The 22,936-nt window shown below is 43.0% G+C and overlaps 1 protein-coding gene across 8 annotated transcripts in view; it reads left to right on the plus strand.

The window, feature by feature from the left end:
• The window catches only part of rgs3a (regulator of G protein signaling 3a), a 188,123-nt gene extending 176,732 nt beyond the window's left edge, over window positions 1-11,391 (plus strand). For 6 of the 8 annotated variants that reach the window (XM_030065316.1, XM_030065317.1, XM_030065318.1 and 3 more), the window contains 4 exons: window positions 5,676-5,777; window positions 7,113-7,174; window positions 8,402-8,568; window positions 9,076-11,391. In XM_030065316.1, coding sequence (XP_029921176.1) covers window positions 5,676-5,777; window positions 7,113-7,174; window positions 8,402-8,568; window positions 9,076-9,276 — 532 coding nt within the window. In that variant the 3' untranslated portion in view covers window positions 9,277-11,391. Of the gene's footprint in view, window positions 1-69; window positions 170-439; window positions 563-5,675; window positions 5,778-7,112; window positions 7,175-8,401; window positions 8,569-9,075 lie in introns of those variants that run through there. The other 2 variants (XM_030065321.1, XM_030065322.1) reach the window with 2 other exon arrangements.
• The last annotated feature ends 11,545 nt before the right edge of the window (window positions 11,392-22,936 follow it).

Below are 22,936 nucleotides of genomic sequence, written 5' to 3' on the forward strand. Positions count from 1 at the left end.
GAGGGGTTAGAGGAATGTGATTGTTGAACAGCCCCTTGGGTCCTGAGCGCTGATGCTCTGACACACACTTACATGCATTCAATTTTCCGCACACACCAACCGAACCTGCGCACAGGCTGGCACCCATGTTTCACACTATGGTCGATTTCTCTGAGAAGTACCTGGAAAGGTAAGAGAATGAGACTGTGTGTGTGTGTGTGTGTGTGTGTGTGTGTGTGTGTGTGTGTGTGTGGGCATTCATCTGTACTTTTTTGTGTGGATGAAAATTGGAAAAGTAGGAGGGAGTAAGACAGGAGGGAAAGGAAGGAGTGGGTGAGGGTGTTGAGGGTGTTTTGGGTTCCAGATGAATAGTCGCTCTCAGGCTGGCAGGCGGCTATCTGACCTCTTACATGGATCTCATTTGATAGTCGCAGAGAGGGAGAATCCCCTGTGAGGCTGAAGCGCTTAAACTATTTTGGAGAAAGCAGCTTCAACTTGTAACTCGAGGCTGCCCCTGTTTCTTATTATACTCAGCCTGGATTTCAGGAATGGGATTGCTCATGTGGTCTTTGTGGCAAGGAAGGTGAGTTTGTTCAGAAATAGAGCCCTTTTTTTTTTTTTTTTTTTTTTTTGGTCTTGATTGAGTGAAACCACGGACGTGATGGTGTTATATATTTAAATATATGGACAACATTGAGGACAATTCCCTTTTTCATTGTTCTTCTAGGAATAGAGTGACTTCTAACACGGACGTTTCACATTTGTGCAAAGGGCGTACCTCTCTATCTCTATCTCTTTGAGTGCTGCGTGTTGTCTGTTCTTCAGATGTGTCACATCACTGGAGTCGTTTTGGCTGTGAAGCTTGTACACAGGGTCCCTAAGTTGTTCCTATGTCTTTCCCGTAGCCCATCTCTTTTTTGGGAAGAGCCGAAATAGTTCAGATGTTTTTGAATGTATTGCAGACATGCTGTCCTAGCCTTTGACCTTTTCTACACTACACACACACACACACACACACACACACAGGGTTATTTGTTTCATGTCCTGCATACACTTCAGAGGCACACTGCCTTCTGTAAATAGTGAGGGGCAGAGGGAATGAAAACATGCCTGGAAGTTGCTCACCTTGGGTTGTTAGTCTCTCCCTTCCTCTGCTGTGCTCACTGCTGCACCCATGTCTCAAAGAACCGGTTTTAAGGAGGGTGAAGCCCCTTTGGTTGTGGGAAACAGAGCCTCAAGAGGCAAACAGAAAAATGGCATGAAGTGGAGCAATGGATTTGCTCTGTGCTCGTGTAGTGCTCTGCATTATGTCTGTCTGCAGCTCTTCCCCCATGTGTTCCCGGAGCCTTTCCCTGGGAGCGCGGCCTACTTTGACGACACCAGGAATAGCCGGCGGGGTGCTATTAGTGTGTCTAATGTGAGCCACGCAAAGTGGGAATAAGAACGTGGAAACCTGCAGATAATTGCAGCACTAAAGACCTCTCGCTCCTTCACATAAATAGATAGATCTCTCTGTCTCTCTTGCACAGACACAGACTCTCATACACACACACACACACACACACCACATGCAGGGTTATGTATGTGTCCTGTCATGTGTACATGAACATACTGCAAACAGTGTGTTCATATGGTGACAGCATGTCAGATCAAAGATCATCTTAATTTGATAATCTTCTACAGGGCATGTGTCACTCTTTTAACAGATTAGCTGTTAAGTGCAGGGAGTCAGTGCATGTTATATGTCAAATGGAGTGTGACACACAGCTAATGGTATTTGTGCTGGGGAGGCTCAGCATTAGCAGACTGGGATTCGCAACAGGAGAGAGATGTTAAAGGAGGAAGTAGCTGAAACGTCAGATTGCTATATACTGTGAGTGAGATAATGCAGGCGGTGTTGTCGGCAAATAAAGAGCAGAAATAGAAAGAGTGCATGAATATTTTGCCAAATAGAGGTACTACATGGAGTTATCAAGTAAGTCCACTCTAAAAATCTACCAAATCTGTAATTTCATGCCTTGATTTTTCTGTGTGTGTGTGTGTGTGTTTTTTTTTGTTGTTGTTTTGTTTTGTTTTTGCAGCCACTTTGTCTCAACAGTGTTCTGTTTTATTGGCATGTAAAGTTACCCCTGTTTCCATCACAGTCCCTTAATGTGTTCCCCCTTTAAAACTGACTTCAGGGCGAAGGGTTCAGGAAGTTTTATCCAAAAAACAGTTTAATAGTGTTGCTTTGATTACGTAGCTGTTTAGGTAATTGGGTTCAGTTGGATAGCTGACTACGCTAAGTACATACTGTTCCACAACAACTCCTGAAAAATTATTTCATAAGTGGCAGTGTCTGTGTCTTATGGAAACATTTTGGAAATAGCCCTGGTGCTGCTGACCGGCCCCACTCACTCTAGTTCATTGCTTGACACTGTAGCCGGAGACATGAGCTTATACTAAGGGAAGTGGAGTGTGCAGCCCTGTGGCTATCCCATAACCTTGGCTGCCTTTGCCCCACAATTAACAAATAATCATTGAGGCATTGATTTCATTGATGGTCATAGCAGTTGAGCTGCTGTGTATGAATAACCTCTCAATTGCAGCCTGGTTCAGAAACCTCAAAAGTCACTGAAATATGCAGACTAACACAAAATATTATTGCAGTGTGCTGCTTTTAATTTCCAGTGGTTTGAATGATTGAATGAGCAAGCTTAGTATTAAACAGGACTGTTGTTGTTGTTGTTGTTGTTGTTGTTGTTTTAGTCAAGTTTCAGTTTTGGCTCCTGATAAAACATGAAAAGATAAAGTGTCAGATGCTTAAAGTTAAAGTTATTGCCTGTGTAAGGATGAGACTAATTAAAGTCACCCTCCTATCACCTCACCAGCCATTTGACATTTTTAGAACAGACCTTGCAAGCAAAACCGTGTTGCTGGAGGGCTTAAAATAATAATGATTTGTGTTAGCAATAACCATTGTCATCCACATGGTGGCAGGACAGAGGCATGAATCCTCCTTAACTCACTGCAGTCCTGGCATCATTGTCACATCACTCCCACGTGGGCCTGGCACATGAGCCTGCATTTAACCAGATGTAAATAATAAATTGTTTTCAGTAGGCCCACAAAATACTTTCCAGTCCTCGTAAAACACTAGTCCTTCACTTCCACACATGCCCTGTCAAGGCAGAGGCCCTCTTTTTTTTTTGCTTACCCTCACACAGCTCAAAGCCAGATTGTCCTGAGCACAATCTAAAAATAGAGCATTCTAGTAAATCCTGCCTGTGATGTTATGATTTTATTCAATTGCAAGAGAGCTTTTTATTTGGGTAATAATGTCTTTCAGACTGACATGTGTAAGCTGTTGACAGGAATATTACTTTAGAGCTGGCTGATACTTTTGTTTCCATGACACAGAAGCCCAACTTTTGTTCAGCAGTCGTTCTCATCTGGTTTCAGCTAGTTTCACATTGGACACTCGACAATATTACAATCAGTGACTGAGTCACAACTCCCCTAATCATGCCTTACAAAAAAATCCTTTGTGCTTGTAACAAATTAATAGCGCCCCCTTAGAATAAATTGTTATTTAGTGGACAGAATTTACAAAGACGTGGTTGAAATCTGGACAGCTTCTTTCCCATTTTACAACCCAAACTCTCTCAGGGAAATGTGGCAGCATGCAGTTGGGTTTGATCAAGGCTTTTTCAGTCTGTCTTGTTTTTCTCTCCACCATCATAATGTTGAAGTTCAACTCATCTACATCCCCTTATCTTGCTTGTGAGAAGAAAAAAAGAGAGATAAGACACTGTAGCTTTCTAATTGGGCTTTCTAGACTCCACACTACCCCATGCTTTTACTTTTTACTGCTTTTAGTTTTTACATTTGCTAGAGTGTAAATCACTCATCTGACGGTCCACTCTCCTGCGTCTCGCAAAGACATGCTTTGAAAGAGGCCCCTTGTCGTTCTCTAAGTCAATCAAAATAGTCTTGACGGCCCTACAATTTAACACAAACAGGCACAAATCTATACACCTATGAAGTCTCTCACACATCGCAGCATAAAGGAGCTATTCAGCTGCTGCTCGCAACTAGGAACAGCTCATGTGGTCATGTTAAATGGTATCCTTTCTTGCATCATACTTAGGCTTGCCTCTGCATTTCCTGTCTTGTAGCAGTCGGAAAAATTCAACTCGGCTGCCACCCTATCTGACCAGTGTACACGTATACATGCATAAACTCTCTCACTCTGTCTCTCTCTCTCTCTCTCTCACACACACACACACTCACACACATACACACAAACTGGTAGAGCCTGGGACCTTTTCAACACCTGTGACTGGCACCGGATGAAAGCGCCAGTGAAGTGGCCATGAGTTGGCACAGGTGCAGAAGAGTGTTTTGCAGTGTGTGTGTGTGTGTGTGTGTGAGAGCCCATTCATCACCATCCATGCATATTCATATATACGTGCTATTCTGCATTTGTGTGCATGTCCACCCTCGCGTGTGCATGTTTGTATGATAAGTGGCTATAATTGGAAGCCCTGTGTCTTAATTTGGGCTCCACATGCTCTCTTGGGGGCTTCGGGGTGGTAGTGGGACAGCTGACAGTGATTAGGCCAGCATACACCACGGCACTGCATTATTAGCGGGCCAGCCAATCCACAGTGGAAATCAAAAGCAGGAACTCAGGAAATGGGTGTTAGAGTGAGGTCACATCCCAATGAGGCAGCACGTGCTCCATGTCAGGAAAAGCCAGGACATATACCATGGGATTATGGGAATGTGCATAATTCTCTTTGAGCCTATATGGAGAGTGAGGGGTGGTGTCTCATTTCTGACGAGATTTAGGAGAGGGTGAGGCAGGTGCACCGGTGGTGTCTGTGCGAGGTGGTTAGAGATAGGTGAACCAGGTGAGCTTGGTGGCCCTGGAAGGTTTTGGAGGGAAGCAGAAGAAGGAGGAGGTCACTGTGCCCTGTTGTCTCGGCCCTGGGTCAGCTCCCTCTCAGCAAGCCCTCAAGGCACATGGAGAATGGCGTGATGAAACAGAGGAGTGAGGATTGAGTCTCTCTCCTCCTTCTCTGCCACATTCACTCAGTCCCTGCCTAGGAACCTGCCAGGGACAGATCTAAAGCAAAGAAAGAGAGAGACAGAGAGATTAGGTTGATAGGAGACAGTGACACGAAGAAAGGAACAGGAGCTTGTCACCAGCGCCAGCGCCAGCGCCGCTTTGGAAAATTTTACCCCGCCGTACCAACTTACCTCGCCGAAGACGAAAATGTACATAACGTTGACATTTATTTTTCTTCATCTTGTCTGGCATTTGTGGGTTTGATTTCGTATGGATTGGATTTGCAGCACTGAAGAACTTCAGTGATGTTTCCCCATGCCTTGGATTGTTTTGACTGGACTTTGGACTGGACACTCAACAAACTTTGTCTCTTTCTCCCTTTCTTTCTCTTTCTGCCCTCTTTATCTGTCACTCCCTCCATCCTCAAATCACTCCTGCCTTTGTCTTATCTCAACTTTCCCCTCCTTCTTGTTCCCTCTGAATTCATCACTCAATCTTTCTGTTACTGTTTCCTCTTCCCTCTCCCTCCAACTTCTCTCTCTCTTTCTTTCTCTCCCCCTTTCTTGCTCTCTCTTCCCCCCTCTCTCTCTCTTCCCCCCTCTCTCCCTCTCTCTCTCTCTCTCTTTCTCTTTCTCTCTCTCAGGGCCAAAGACATGAAGAATCGTCTGGCTTTCCTGCGGAGGAGGAATGAATCCCCAGGAAGCAACCCAGCCAGCAAGTTAGACAAATCTATGAAGTCAGTGAAGTAAGTGTCCTCTGCCAAATAGTGTGAGTCTATATGTGTGTGTGTGTGTGGGCATGTGTGAGCCCATTCTCTGGGTCTCGCCGCAAAACTTGCGATGACTAGCAGAAAGACAGACAAGTGGGCAGTGTACAGCAAGGAGTGCTTGTAAAATGTGACATGAATGAACTCCAAGGAGAAAGGAAGTAGAGAAGGCGCTAGTAAATATAGCAAGTCAACCTCAAAAGGAGGGAAAGGAGGGCAGTGAATTGATTGCAGCTGTGCAGGCTTTGTGTGTGTATATCTGTCTATCTATCTATCTATACGTGCGTGTGTATATGACTTACCGTGTGTGTAAATTTCAACACTGACGTCAATACTATGAAATATAGTGGTATTTTTCTGTGCATCATCACAGTGCAACTGGTAATTCAATAAATCAGTGCACCTTGCTGAGAGTAAGTCATAGGTGTGAAGGACAGGCAGGGGCGGCGGTGCGCTGCCCTTTCAGACAGCAGCTCACTAAAGGCAATGTAAGTTACTTTTGAGGGAGGCAGGAGAAGTGATGCCCTGTTTTGTAGGCGCATTAGCAAAAAGGTGTCAGTGATGTGCACTTTTGGAAAGTACACATGCTTTAGTAAAAGTATCTTTTGTTAAACCGTGGAAGTTCTCTTTTCTGTGTATTTTGAGCCCTTAAGCCCTTTTGAGCCTCTTATCTGCAGCTTTTTGGAGCAGGCTAGTATTCTGAAAACATATTTTGATTTGTCACAAAAAATCTTTGATTTGTCACAAAAAATCTTTGATTTGTCGCTAAGTTATGAGTGAGATAGAGAAAGCTGTCCAAATTGACCGGATTTCACATAGCATTCCATAGCTAATTGTTTAATTGTGTCAGTAAGGGTCCCAGATGTGGACTGCAGTGAGAAGCTTGTGGCATGCTACATAGCACGGTGAAGAAAAAATGAGAAGGAGCAGGGGAGGACAGAGGAGGAGGGAGGAGGTCTGTAAACCTGACAGCATTGTGCCATTGGCTGGCTGAACCTCCGCCCCTCCCTGCCTTCCAAGTTGCAGTGAGCGGGGATATAAAAGCTTACCGCCACTAGAGGCGAGCACACAGGCAGACTCATGACTACCATGCAGCGTTGCAAAACATTCACAGCCACGAGGCACTAGCTAATGAGAGGGGAAAGAGCGCTGAATACAGGACAGTGAGAAAAGCATCAGAGGAATACCTGCTTCTTTGTCGTATTTGCACTCATCTACCCAGCACAGCGTAGAGAAGCGTCTGCGGATGGGTCACACAATGAGAAACCTGGCTGAGATGGGCTTGTTAAAGAATCGCTCTGCTTTTATCTGCAGGCCCACCCCAGAAGAAGCACTGAAGTGGGGGGACTCGCTTGACAAGCTGTTGGTTCACAAATGTAAGTTACTTTTTTTCCCCCACCTTTTTCCCTTTATTTATTTTTTTCCACCTTTTTTTTCTCTCCCTCTCTCCTCTCCCTGCCTTGCATGCACGGATTATGAGTCATCAGCAATAGAGGAAGGGTATCTATGTATTTTGTTGGACCATTTCTGCCATACACTGGGGTGCAGTGCGGCTTTAGAGGGAATTAATATGAAAATAAGACTGTTGCACTGGGTCAGTACGTATGCAGTGTGTATGCATGATGTGAGGAAGGATGGCTACCGCAGGAAATACGCCTGTATTGATAAGAATTAGGTACACACACAGAGATGATTATTATACTGCAGTCAGCGTGCAGCAAGTCTCCCTTTAATCCCAGTAGATAGAGTCTATGGTTTACAAAGCGAGAACAAGAGATTACATCAGGCAACACGCCACCGTGTTGCTTTATTTGTTTTCCATAAATCATATTCTCATGGTGCGCCGGGCCGACTTCAAATCAGCGAGTTGGTGTGGACTGTGAAAGCCAGCTCTATCCCTGTTCCCCAGTTTAAAAAAAAAAAAAAAGATCTGTGATGACATTTCATTCATCACAGGCTCTCTCTCTCTCTTCTCTCTTTTCTCATTTTTACTCAGCCTTGCTCTTCGCCCACTCGTCCCCCTTTCTTCCCTCACTCCTGCTCTCTAGTATGAGGTCAGAGACGAGCGCTCGCACTCGCTCTCCTTATCAGCCAGTGCGAGCAGGAGTTTCATGGGAACGGAAAGTTGCAGGCGAGAGCCGAGGGTGGGACTCGGCTTCCTCCCATTCTCTCTTACGGATGTCTTCTTCCTCAAGTCATTAACCGGGCAGAAACTTAAATAGACCTACGTGCCAGAATTAGACGAGCGATGTAAAACCACAACCCATGCAAAAGGAAGAAACAGTCATCTCTTTGTTCATTCACTCCATGGGTATAGAGAAATGCAAAAAAAAAAGTCACACTGAATAGAGAGGAAGGATTGGCTCAGAGGGGTGATGTCACTCAGAGGATGTGTTATAGCAAGGACTTGAATCACAGCTTCAGCGTTGAGGGTTTGCATGTGTCACTTTCCAACCGCATGACTCAAAAGACTTTGTCGGAGAGCTATTTTGGGTGCTAAAACTCCAAGGGGGCGCTTCGGTTGCGGTGTTGCCATGGCATTCTTGTCTGGTCGTTTCTCCCCGCTTATTCTCCCTCTCCTCTCCTCCTCTCTGCTCCCCCAGATGGTCTGGCAGCGTTCAGAGCTTTCCTGCGCACCGAGTTCAGCGAGGAGAATCTGGAATTCTGGCTCGCATGCGAGGAGTATAAGAAGATCAAGTCGCAATCCAAGATGGCCTCCAAAGCCAAGAAAATATTTGCAGAATACATTGCCATCCAATCTTGTAAAGAGGTAAGTAAGAGCGCCAGCAACTCACATCATGAGAAAGAGAAAAGAAAATCCCCTACACACACACACACACACACACACACACACACACATCAAAGTAACAGGGTTTTCTACTTAAGATAATTCTCGCAGACATTTCCTCCAGCACATTTTCTTTACAAACAGCCTCTGAGTAAACTTTGCTGTTCCTGTTGAGGCCCAGCTGCAGATGAAGACTGTGTTTTGCCGGTGATGTGAGGGAAGTGATTAATGTGGCGGGACAGTCAGAGTGGTTTCAGTGATAGGAGATGGAAGAAATGAGCTAATGAGGATGTGATGTCATAACTGTTTAACAAGCGGACTTTGGCCGCCTTCACATGCACAAAACAGACACTCCCCCGCATCTTTCTTCCCCTGTTTTTGAAATCCTGGAAAGAAAGGTGTAACCTGAACATGTTTCATCTTGAAGCGAGCGAAGTGCAGTACTCACTCTGTTCCCCCCCCCCCCGTCTCTGTTGTTCCCCCCCTCAGGTAAACCTGGATTCATACACCAGAGATCACACTAAGGACAACCTGCAGAATGTGACGCGCTCCTGCTTCGACCTTGCACAGAGGAGGATATATGGGCTGATGGAGAAGGACTCATACCCACGCTTCCTGCGCTCAGAACTCTACATGGACTTAATCAACCAAAAGAAAGCTAGCTCCACTTCCACCTCATCTTCATCATAAGAGACCGGAGAAAGATAAAAGGAGAAATCTAGAGAGAGATGACAACAATGAAAGAGAAAAGAAAAAAAGGGGCAGAGACTTGAAAAAGACATGGGGTCGGGGAGGGGGTGGGAGGGGTTAACATCTTTGCCTTTTGTTTTTTTTTTTTTTCTTTTTTCTTGTTTCTGCCATCCTGTCCACTATGATTTTTTGGTTGTTATGGTGAGAGAGGAGACGGCAAGGCTATGGCACTGCAAAGGAATGTTGTTTACACAATGACCAAGTGGATATGATGAGGCCCACGAGCGAGCGCCGGAGCAGGAGCTGGACACTTGTCTGATCACTGTCAGTTTCTTTTTCTTTTTTTTTTTTTGGTTGCAGTCTGTTGTCAGAAAAGTGACCAATACACGTTTTTGTATTTAAGTTCTTGTCCAGATGTACTGGAGAAAAAAAGGGGGAGGGTGGGGGGTGGGGCTTAGAAAACCCTGAAGACATGAAGACAGTCCGGTACTGTTTTATCACTATTTTCCTTTTTTTTTTTTTTTTCTTTTAAAACTCCCACTGTCACCGCTCCCTTTTCCTCCACCACGTCCTCTTTGAATCAAATTCAAAGCTGTTGGTACGACGTAAAATCCCTTTTTGAAGTCCTCTTTTTCCTCATAAATGTTTTTTTTTTTTTTCAGCCTCCAAACTGTTTGATAGAGGGGAGCAATGAAATATTGGAGCTGATGTCTGAATGACTGGATGAAAACTCACATTTTGGTCGCATTTCACACACTTTCTTGTCACAGAAGCACACACACACCGACACACGCATGCACCTTTGCGTCCACTCAAGGCCCTTCTCCAAAGGGGTCCCACTTTACACCGTTCATCCAAAGACTTGTGGGACGAAACCATGAGAATCAGAGGGAGACAAAAAGTGGAGACGGGTGGAGAACAAGACATGTATAAATAGTGGATGAACTGAAGCTGTGATGAAACGCAGATTATGTGTCACTCTCACATTAAAAGATGTCAGAAATGGGAAAAAAAAGAACTTTATGCCTGTCTCAAAAGACTGTTTACAACAAGGAGAGAAAACACAAGGCAGAACAGGCTCGAAAATGTTCCCTGCGGCCTAACAGCATTTCCTTCAACATTGTAGCTCATTCTGGAGTGAACAAGGAAGCATTCTCAGGACACTGAGGCACTCAACTATGAAAGTTTTCCGCTTAGTTTATCTTCTCACAGATTTCCTTTTTTTCTACACATTAAATCTTTTTTTATGTGTTAGGGTTCAGACCTGCACTCTATAGGTATACTGAGCAATACTTGAGACATTGCTCGTTTCATTGACATAATGTAGAAAATAACTCGTCACATTGTACAAAGTTTGCCTATTTATTTAGATTAACTCGCTGGATGCTTTTACCCCCACCTTCGCCTCCTCCAAAGCACTCAGCTGAAAAGCTCTCGCTTCCCTTTTAACCACCAAACAGGTCCAATGTTGTCCTGAACTTTAAGTGCAATATGTTTTGTTTTTTTTTTTAATTTTGACTTTTTTGTTTTGTTCATTTATTTGGATAGTTTTCGATTTTTATGGGGAAGACAAATGGCTTGAGCTCTGTATTAACTTTATTTGTTGAGAAAAAAAAAAACAAACAAACTTAGAGCTATAAGGTTGACTTACAAGTTAAACTTAAAGAACCATGAGTAGTTTCATGAATTTTAAGTCATTCTAACTGTGCGTATACCCCGGCAGCAGGCAGCCGGGGGCATTATGGTTGTAAATATAATTCTTTAAGAAAACTATGTGAAAAAGATGTTTAAAAAACACACACAAAAAAAACAATAGGTCTCTGCAGCTGATGAATGTGGGACCTTGCTGTATCTATGTAAATATGAGAGACTCAAAGCTATAATATGACATGTATTGTTATAAAAAGAAAAAAACAAAATAGGTGAGCAGGGGCAGGAACAGTCTGCCCTTTTCCCTGGTCATACACTGCTTGTAAGGAGTTTTACGAAATGCATTTTATCATTTTCACTGTTTACAATTCAAAACGCATCTCCTATGATAGCAAGTGAAAAAAACAGTAGAGTACATTTGGTGTCATTGCTAACGATAAATAAAACAACCGACTGGTGAAATAACACGTCTCGTCTCTTGAGCGTTTTCTTACAACATGCATTTTCCAATGTGTCCATATGCATACTGGCTGCACACTGAACACCAATATGGGACGCTGCCCAATGTTAACAAGCACTCAGGAGCACCGCTTTAGGTCCCATGCACTAATTCCACATACTACACACCGGTGTGAAATGGCTATAGTAACCTGCAAAATGAACAGTACTAAATCATCCCCTTTTGCTTGCTTCATCCCACCCAACTTGGATCATACACTGAAAAACACTCACTGAGTTTCCTACATGTCCATATGTCTCCAACACAAAGTGCAACATGAATTTGTTTCTATAGATTCTTTCTTTCTTTTATTGTTTATTTAGGAGGGGACAACGTACATTAATCAACATTTTTAAAAAAGGCTAGTTTTCATCATTGGTCCCTATGCCAGATGTGGTTAGGCATCCCAGAGCAACAAAATAATACAGTATTTTTCATTTATCACTAGTTTAACACTGCATGGGCAGTGGGTGGTAAGTAATCTCTGAGACAGGGACTGCTAAATCCATAGGTTGAGCTTTTTTGTTTTCTGATGAAAAATAGGGGCGGTGTTTGTTCGAGATGGGGGGGGGGGGGGGGGTTATAGGAAGGAAACAATTGGAGCTCTGTGTGGGGGATGTGTGTGTGGTGGAGGGGGGTCGGGCTGGGGTTAAGCAGTTTGAAGGAGTGTTGGAGACAGTAACAAATAGTGACTAATCTCCTTTACCAGCTGCCATCTGTTTTGGCACTCGCAGACAGACAGCCACACACACACTTCCTTTTTTCCCCAAAGGAGTTGTCCTCAACCTTTCTATCTCTTCCTGGGCTTGTTTCCCCTCTGTCTCCCTCCCTCCTCAGGATCCTTTTGTCTTTTCTATGTCCCCTTATATCTCTTTCGCTCGCCTTTTATGTCGTCCCACAATAGAAGCCCAGGTCATGCGCTAGATTCCCTTACCTTTTGTTGAAGTTTCCCTCCTCCCTGTCATCTGTGTAAACCATAGCGCAGCTCCAGTCATTGTTCAAAAATGCAGCTGTCACGTCAGCCACAAAAACACACCACGGGCTCACATTTCCTGTCTTGATCTGTTTTCCCCCTCAAGCGACCAAATATGGTTGTCAAGATTTCCGCCGAAGTGACAGCTTTTCACTTATATTTATCTTGTCGGGTACAAAAATTTCATTTGGATACATGGCAACAATAGATGAGTGCTGTTATCTGTGACTTCTGTGATCCTGTGATGGATGCCCATGTCTTTTCAGGGCCTGCTCGGAAATGTGAAATGTGGTTCCTATCTGTGGTTCCTGTTTTTGTTTCATCTGGATGGCATCCCTCACAGTACCCAGTGCATACAATGAAAAAAAAAAAAAAAATTCAAAAGCATTCTTGTGATTGAAGCCTTGTGCATATCTTGGTTGCACTACTATGATTTCACTTTTCTTCACATAGTCCTGGAACGGAAAGATCTTGGCTCAATTTGCATCGGTGACTGGAGTTTTTAGTGTCATAAATTATAAATAAGACAGGCTTTTGAACATTTCAAGAACTCTTTTGGGTACCTAAACAACATCAAACCTACACTAATGGGTTGCAAACACATTTTGTCTCTGGAGGCTGGCAGTCATTGAAGAGTTTTGTTATGCCCCTCTGCACGACCATTGGCTCTGCAGTGCAGGAGTCTTGGGTGGTGCCTGGGCTGAATTGGCTTAATTGTCCACACCTGAGGAGGAGTGGATAAAATGCAGGGAAACTGCCCCCTGAATGAGCCTGCAGACTCACCACAAACTGTTTTGTGTTTTGCATCTGTCTCCACTTTATGTTGCGGCCCATGAGCCAGCCAACAATTTTCACTGTGTGTTAGTACAAAAAATGTTTTTCAGAATCATTGTGACCATTGTGCTTCTAAATTGGTCTTTGTGATAGATATTTAGCTATACATTACATAGCAATGGTGATTTGAAAATGTGGTTGCTGACCAATGTTTTTCAGCTCCAAGAGTCTAAATCAGGAGGCACAAATCATACTTAGCTATGTAGTAAAAAAAAAGCTTTTTTGAAAGAGCCCACAGACACCGCACTATCTAAAGACTAGGCTAATGAAGAAACACAGGCGATAAAAGCAATCTGTTCTCTCAGTGGTGATGTGGAGTGTGAAGTCACTGGCCATCAAGAGCTAATGAGCGAGCGGCTGAGTCTTGTTGGCCAGAGGCAGTGTTTATCCAGGATACATATCATGGCATGAAACCGATAACACTAGCCCCAGTGCTAACATGGACTGGGACTGCCCAACACCCCCGACACCAGCCAGAATGTCACTTTTCCAATAGAGGAAATATCTCACCTGACTCTGCCCAGCGCAGCTGAACTGTCAGCTGATGAATCAAATGCAAACTGAAGTGCAGGTTGGCTATCAAGCTGCTGTTTAATGAATAAAAACACAATCTGTCTACCTGCAGGATGGGAACTACAGGTGAGCCAGGAGGAGCTCAGCTTCCCTTAAAAAGGCATGAACTCTTAAAAACATGATGCAAGAAATTTTGTATTTATAACATGCAGGCTTTTTGTCTTCCATATAAAATTTGGAGGCAGCAGCCTTTCTTAAATTTCCTGGAGTGTCCTGGAGTGATTAAACACACTCTTTCTAACCCTAGAAGCAACAGAGTTACTATAGGAATACTACAGAAATACTGCAGGCTACAATATGAATCTGCGTGTTGCAGTTACTACAGGAATACCACAGAAAATATTACAGGTGGATTCATCCACTGAAGCAAGAACCCTGTCAGACCTGCTGGAATAATTAAATAATCTGAGCCTGAATGTGATCGGATTGAGCCTGTAACAGATGTGAAATGCACCTTCAGAGATTGACAGACATTTTTTGCGTGGAAGGAGGATTAGCAGGATGAGTAAGAATTTAATTTTACAGTCTCTCTCTCTCTCTCTCTCTCTCTCTCTCTCTCTCTCTTTCTCTCTCTCTCTCTCTGAAATGATACGTGGTTATTTGCACACGGTGAGATCTGATCACAAGTGGGCAGGCGAGACGTGTGGAGACCTGTTAATGCCAGGTGTGTGTGTGTGTGTGTGTGTGTAACCGGCTGTGGCTAGTGATGTCTGCGTTTTGTTTGGATGAACAGAGCCTAACGAGGATGTCCTTGGAGACAATTTCCATTGAATCTGACCACTGACACGGGCGAACAAAACACAAATCCTCCCTCCAACACAGTCTGCCTTTAAACTTCAGCTCCTACACAAATTAAATGATAAAGAAAAATTTCTAACATGACAACGAAAAGTTTTCGGAACACCAAAGATGCATTTTAGTACGAGGTGGGAACAGAGCCATGGAGTAACATCAGGACAGGAGCATGATCTATCGCCGGAGGAAGCCCTGACAATGGGAAAGGAGGAGTTCCAGCGCAGAGGTTACAGGTTATATGGACTTAGTCTAGTGGTGATGATGAATCGCTCAAGGAGGCTGAGCAGTTTGGAAAACAGGGAACTACTTTTTATAGGCGACGGAGCAGACACTCCTATGTGATGTCAGCGCAGTCTCATCAGTCCTCATGCTGCTGCCTACGCATTGTGTTTGAAAATACAGCTGTTACCACGTTGGCAGATTCCTTTCATCTGTGGCTGTTTTTTTAAAGTCTGTCTTCTCTAAATTAATTTGCATTGTGGCTACAGTCTTTTAATGTGAATTTACGCCTCTCTGGAGGGAAACTGTTGGGTGAAGCAGACAAGATTTAGCTATTTTTCAAAAAGTGTCAGCAGTGTAGAGGCTAGTGCACAAGTGGATAAGTGATTAGTAATAAATAGACAGTATTTACTTAATATATACAGTTGGTTACTGAGGTACAAAAAGTCTTTTGGTATATATGTCAAAATGCTGAAAATTGCATCTTTTTTCCTGGGAAGGACCCCCATGCCCCCTGTTCTAATTGTGCCCCGCAGAAATTTGGATTGCATGACGCCTCTGGTTAAATGAATCCCAGGGTTGCCATCATTATCACTGTCATCTCTGTCATCTCTGCTACCTGCCTGCCAAAGCATTTTAGCAGATTTTCAGGCATTTGGCACATTTTCAGGATCACAAATGCTGACATCAGTATCTGACGGCTCAGGATCATGGGGAACAAACTCTTTATGTTTCCACAGAAGGCAAATTGTATGGAAAATTGTATGCCCTTGATGAGCATATTAACCATAGGCCTTTAGCCTACTAGTTTGTCTGTTTTATTGAAATACAGATTTTTTTTCCTCCATGTCTGCTGTGAAGTGTTGTTTCAGAGCCTCCCATGTGCCACATAAAACTAATCAAAGGGTCAGAGCATTTGGGAAAGCCCTTGACTACCATATCTTCTTGCAGCCTCTGGTAATTTGCTGTTGTTTACCATCTAGAATTATGGTTATTTTCTTCTCACTGATGAAATTAACAGAGATGTGAAACAGCCTACAGAAAGATGCTGATCATCCTGCTGAGAACAATCTGGGCCGTTGATGGCTCCACCGATCACAAAGTCCAACTCTCTGAGGAGAAGCAATTGTGAGTTGATGCAAAGTGAGTCAATGTTACAAAGAAAGGCAAACCAACTCGGGCACATGGCACGGTTAGTACTGGAAATCCAAATTACAGGACACTGGAATCCACCACTTCGAAAATAGAAACTTTATTGTTAATTATTACAAGCCCAGCTGTTTTTATACACGTTTTCGCACCCAGCAAACACCTATCAGACTGGCATGTGTGTTGAGGTGTTTTATTGGGTGCATGCTGGGGTTTGGATGGGCCTCAAGGGCAAACACCATAATGCCATCACTGTATGTGGGAGGGCACTGCATATGTGATTACAGTGTGTGTTTGCGATGCTTTCTCCTCCTGATTCTAAGTAAACCTGTGTTGGCTGATCATTTTATTCCATCTAGCACTGTGTTTCCACTCATTTCATTTCAATCCATTTGCATTGCCGTGGCCTTCCTATCGGCAAAACACTGAAGTAGTGGAATTTTCCACCATTAAGACAGGCGGCCCGTTTTTGTTTTCACATTTTGTTTAGCATTAATGATGTAACCAGTGCCAGTTAGGGTTGTGCTTGGCATTAAACATTATTTAAAAAGGTCTTGGAAAGCATCAAATTCAAATTCTGATTCATGCACCCTGTGCCCTGTTTAAGTGCAGGCAATGCTAACACAACATTTTTGCTGACTGCTGCTGCATGACTGCAACAGAGCTCGTCCCCTGGGGCACAGCAAACTGAGAGGGGTGGATTTATTTTTGCAGGAATATTGGTATCATGTTTATTCCAAGACGAGTAACGTCAGCTGGAGAAACAACCATACACCTCGATAGGATCTGTGGGACTGCCCAGCATCTGGCAGTAGCATATTTACAGCTGTTGCACTGTATGGAAAAGTATGTCTTCTCTGGCATCTACCTCTGAAACCTCTGTTGCAATTTCAGCATTCATATTTTTTTTTCTTTTTTCCTTTGGGAGACACATCTCTCTTTATTCAGTGCCTTGATTCACTTTCCGCACTGCTACACCTCTCTCCCTTATTCGAGGAAATGTGTAGGACGCTAATTTGCTGGTAGGCATAAAGTAAGAACATTTCTAGTCACATAGTCTGTTAGTGAACGAGGCCCATTGTCATTTTCTTCTGCTCTAAAAATGTCTGAGGCAGAAATGAAGCACTCTTTTAATATCGCTTCAATATGTTGTTCCAGGAACATATTTCCATTACAAACACTTACCAACCATTCATGGCTGCTACGTGGCTATTACGAACGAGCACACACACACACACACACACACACACACACACACACACACACACACACACACGACTCTGCTAATTCTGAATGCAGGAAATGGCATTACCTATTTCAAAAGAAAAGCCCTTAGGTTAAACAGGTCAAACTCTGTGTGCTGTTTACAGTTAGGGGCAGTATATTCAAAAGTGCATAAAATTACATTGTCTAAATCAAATTACACTGTGGGGTCATTTTCCCTTATAGATTGAACAGTAAAAACAGTAAAAACAAAAAGCTGTTTTCCAAAGATGGCATGCCAGTAAACATTGGAGGAGTCGCCTTGGTTTCATTAATAAACTTAAAATACAAAAAAGAAAACAATTCTGAGAAGGCTAAGAATCTGAAATTAGCTATAATGAAATGATTGATTTACAAGTCCACATGAGCACAGAAGGGGCTCCAGAGCAAGGCTGCAAGCAGCTGTTGTGACATCAGTTTATCAGTTTACAGGAAAGTGATGGTTGGGATATGTCTTTTGTTATGCTGCAACACAACATGATTTGTTTTTTTAATTAAACATTATTCCCAGGACAACGAGGAAAGAGAGAGAGAGGCTATGCTCCAAGTATTGAAAATGGATGAAATAGTTTGGGAAAAATATTAATCCCAGACAGACAGCTGGAAGCTTTGGCTGCATGTGTGGGATCGACGGCCCTCCGAGGCTCAGGAGACACACTCATGTAGGATCTCCACTCATCTCTGATTTTATTGGTTTGGCACCGCTGGCATGTGTGTGAGTATGTTTGTGTACCACGTGTGTGTGTGTGTGTGTGTGTGTGTGTGTGTATGAGTAAACATGCAAGCCCATGTGTGCGTGAGTTTAGAGGATGTGTCTGCATTCGGATGCATGTGTTTGGATGTGTGTGCGCGTACATGCATTGGTGAGTGTACGTACAAATGCACTAAGACAGAGGGCTTGACCTGAAGGTTTGACAAATGGCAAAGTCCATGGAAGAAACCCCTTCCATTCATTCCTGAAACATGACCAAGCTCATGAGATAGACCGAGCACAATGGGGCTGACAGGAAGCAGCTGCTGGGCCTGGAATTACACATTGAGCACACATTAAGGGATTCACTCACACACACACACACACACACACACACACACACAAACATACAGACACCTATCTTCTATTTTTTATGCTTATAGCTCAGTGAAAAATGTATGTGTAGGCTGTATTTAGGACAGAGGCCTTACTTGATGTTTTGTCAAATTTTATATATTGTTGTTGTTGTTGTTTACAATAAAAATGCATTGATCGACCTGAGGAAAAAAGCAGCTGTACATAATGTCAAAATGTCAAACTTTAAAAGGCCTTTGCTGTGCTCAACATGCTACAACACATTAAAGATCCTCACTCTTCTGCCCTCTGTACTGGTCATTAACAAATGAAAAATCTAACAAGAAGGGAAAATGAAATTTAACTGTCATATGGAAAAGTTTACAAAGTTGGAGCCTTTGATTTCGCAGTTAAAAGGAGGAAACAGAAAGAGGCTAAATGTGAAGCTGGATCTCACTCCTTTGTTTAATTTGACCCTGTGATGATATGGATTCTGACACCATATAACTGGTGTTTGTTGAGAGGAAGATGAGAAAAGTATGAGAGAGGTGAACTGAGCTGAGGATGGTCGTGGAAAAGAGAGGGACTCTAAGGAGAAAGGCAGGGATGAAGAGAAGAAGGATGCAGGGATGGGAGTGGACCGGAGAAGACTTTTAAAGAGAGGAGACTGAGGAGAAAAGAGATGGGAGATATTGGTCAACTAAACACTGATGAACGTCGCAAGCCCAGCTGCTCTAAGCTTTTCTAATGCAGCAGTCTAATAGGATTGTAGTTGACTGAAAACCCACTTATTTCACCAGATTACTCTACTAACCAGTGTAATCCTACCCAAAATGTTGATCCCCCCCCGCCTGTCTGCATGGGTCAGGACAGCAACAGGGGTGGCCAACAGGCTGTTTATACTGTGAGCAAAAATAACTCAAGAAGGCTTTTTTTTTATACTTAACTATAAATAACTTTTATCATGCTCATTTTACACTGGACATTTTTAATTGTTGAACAATAGAAGAGTGACAGAAAAAGCAGAAGTAGTTGGTTAATGAGAACTGATGCCATTTTTGCATACCAAGTTAAAAAAAAAAAAAAAAAAAAAAAAAAAAAACAAGAAGCAAAGTGTGTTTGTGCCCAGTGATTAATTTGAGCTGCCATTAATTTTCACACTCGTCAAGCTGCAGGCTTTGCTTACTCACATGATTGCAAGTGGAATCAGACTCCCAATCCCTTCACCACAACAAAAGGGTGTGGTTCTCAAACCCAACAGGCTGTAATCCTGTTTTTAAGGCAGCGATGGTAGACAGTGTTTGTCATTCAATATTTAACAAGCACAGGTGCTGTACAGTCCAACGGTGCCACTGAGGAAAACCAGGGCACAACACAAAGGACTGGAATGCTGATGTGGCGATTTATCTCCGCTCAACATATGGAGCACGGCTGTAGACTCGCCCTGTACACTGAATAGGAGAGTAGCGTCACTTTACATGATATATACATGGAAGCATTTACCTCTAAACATCTTCATGAGCTCACTCTGAGACTCAGTAAGACTAATTGTCATAGTATTTGTTTGAATAGAAATATAACTAGTGTGTAGTCGCATGACAAAATCTGAGAAACCATAAAATTTATAGCTCGTGCAAGTTGCATCTATTGATTGAATTTTGCCATTTTAACCACATCTTGACGGCACACCTGAGACAAACAGTGTGTTGACAGTGTGGGGCTGAAACTGGGCTGAAAAGGCTATTCATTTGTCTATATTTGTCACCCATGAAAATGTTCTCCATATCATTAAAAAAATAAACATTACTTATGCATGATGACTGATTAGGAAACACTTCAAAAAATAGTTTTCCTACGTGGTGAAACTATTTTGCATTTGGCCTTGTCTTCCAAGCGTGCCCTTAAGCTGATGCAACACTGGTGGCACCTTCCAGAAACATTATTTTCATTGAGTCTTCAAATTTATTCATAAAAAAGTCTTTCCGGTGAGAAACACCGGCTTTCAAGGACACCCAACGTAGTGAGTCCAAATGACACTTAGAAGTATATTATTTAATCATTCCCTCCTCATTCAAACAGTTTGAAAGCACACAATGTTGCAATACGCTGAAGCCCTCAGGCTCTTGTGGTAAAGTGTCGAGTGAAACAGATGGAAGAGGAAATGAATAGGCATGAATCAAACTTTTTTTTTTTTTTTTCTTGCCATGAAAGATTGTTTCACCTGTTTGACTCATGGGCTGATTCACTGATGTCAACTCATTCATTTAAAGAGGCCAGTACTGAAGCATGCAGAGTTCCAGTTTAGTAAAAGATGAACCACCACACACCGATGCCAGTGTCAGTTCAGCGTTCCCTGCTGTTTTAAAACCCAGTGCCTCTGAAGAAATAGTTTGCCACCTCAGTGTTCTCATCTGGCTTTAATATTCGTGTCGTTATAGTGACTTATCAACTGCACTTGAGCTCTACTCATGTGGAACATTCACCGTTTTAAAGAGCCACAAAGGAAATAAGTCATTCAAGCACATTACGCAACCACAAAGGGCACACAAACGCACATTAAGATGCCTTGAATTGATTTCTATATTGGAAAATCTTTGTCCGGGGGCTAACTGGCTGTGAATATATGAATTAAGAGGCTGGCGTTATCACAGGAATCAATGACCCATGTCTGAGAAAAGATGACGCTCACACATCATTTCATGTGACCACAAACCTGGTTGGATGGGAGTCTTGGTATTTTCCCAGACTATCCTGAAGCACTGTGCAGAAAAGGAAAACCTTGTGTGTGTGTGTTTTTTTTTCCCTCAGTTTTGTGGTTTTACATATCGATGGAAATAGAAACAGCATTCTCAGTAAACTCAACACCTAATCACTGCTGTCAGCCAGAGGCAGCAGTTACAATCACACACACACACACACACACACACACACACACACACACACACACACACACACACATACGCCAATAATAATGGAATACAGAACCCCTGGCAACTCAGTTTCATAAATAGTTTACTGGAAATGTTGTGGTGGGTGAAATCAAGGCCAAAACTTATGCAAGAAAACAGATAAAGGTCTGTGTATGAGCTCTGATGTGACACAATGATATCTTTCAGCAGCTCCGACTTTGTGATCACAGATTATGGAAACGAGGATGCATGGCTGGGAACCTGTGGAGAAAACAGGAGTGGCACCAGCAAAAGACATGCTCCATCTGCCCTGCATTCTCTCTCTTCTCTGTTTCTTTTGCTCCGCTTCCCAGTTTGCCAGCAAATCTGTTGGACTTTTTGAAGTTATGGATAAATGGAGAGAAAGAAAGAGACTGGGATGACTAATATGCATGACTTATGGGACTCATAGCGAGTGTGAGAGGGAAAGGTCAGCTCTGTATTGGACTGTAACCCTGCAGTGTATTGTGTTTCGTTAGGCAAACATGAGCAGAGAAATGTGGTAATGCAACACATGCTGAGAAACAAAGGGGCAATAAGGCCACGGAGGTGTCTGTGGGGGGGTTGTGTGTGTGTGTGTGTGTGTGTGTGTGTGTGTGTGTGTGTGCATGGGCACTTGTAACACACACAGGAGAGGTATGAGGCAAACAAACAGATTGCCTGTGATCATCAGACGAATTTCTTTCCAGAGAAGACAAGACAGGATCAAAAGGCAAACTTCGGAAGGAGTGAAACAAGTCTTCCAATCCATAAAAGCACATAGGTCGTTTATTCCAACCGTCTAATGTGACCCGCAGGACTGTTTCCTGAGAGATCACACAATCTCTAGCCACAATAGCCACTAAAAATGTGTGGTTAGGTTAGGAAAAGGGTATTGTTTAGGTTAGGGAAGGGTTTGTCGTAATGGTGAAAGTTAGGAAACATCCGCTACCTGAAAAACACTGCTGAAGCTCGGATTTGAACTTGCGTCAGCTGAGTGAAAGTTGTGTTGATTGACCATCTGTTAACCCACCAGCATCCTTCCATGGATTTTGTTGCTCCTTTAATACCACACCACAGTGTCAGTATTCACAGGACTAGTGGAGGTCACTATAAAAACTTTAAAATGTAACCATAGGTTGTAATAAGATGCTGTACAAACAAAGTATGTGGTCATTTTTTTGCCAGAGGACAGTCTCCAGGAGTGACATGAGCCAAATTCAGATCAATGTCCATTGTGCTTGCAGGGTAACATCTGTCCAGGAGTAATGTAAGACAACATCAGCAGATCAACAGAACGATCAGATGTGATCCCAATGTGCATCTGTTCCTAATAACCCAGCTACGATTACCAATGTACGATACAGCTTGTGCCACCATACTTTTAAGCAATGATAACGCCAAGCTGCTTCTCTATTTTCTGCTGCCATGTGGCCCAGGATTATCTTTAGACAATGGCTTGGAACATGTGGAGCGGCAGGGAGAGTTAAGGGAAGCATAAATCAGAAGAATGTGGAAGGTTTGGATAGCAGCCATCAGGCATGGAATCGCTCCCCTGTTTCTGGATGGGATATTTAGTCATTTTCCAACTGCTGAAGAGTAAATTCAGCTGTTGCTTCAGGTTACTGACAAATATAAATGGAAAATGTTGAATTCAAATGGAGGCTTCACACGGTCATTTTTTTCCTGTTATAGTGCCTGACTACTTCTAAAAATATTTCAGTATAAAAAGC

This window comes from Myripristis murdjan, chromosome 12, assembly GCF_902150065.1.
Source record: "Myripristis murdjan chromosome 12, fMyrMur1.1, whole genome shotgun sequence".
In the NCBI taxonomy this organism is placed as follows: domain Eukaryota; kingdom Metazoa; phylum Chordata; class Actinopteri; order Holocentriformes; family Holocentridae; genus Myripristis; species Myripristis murdjan.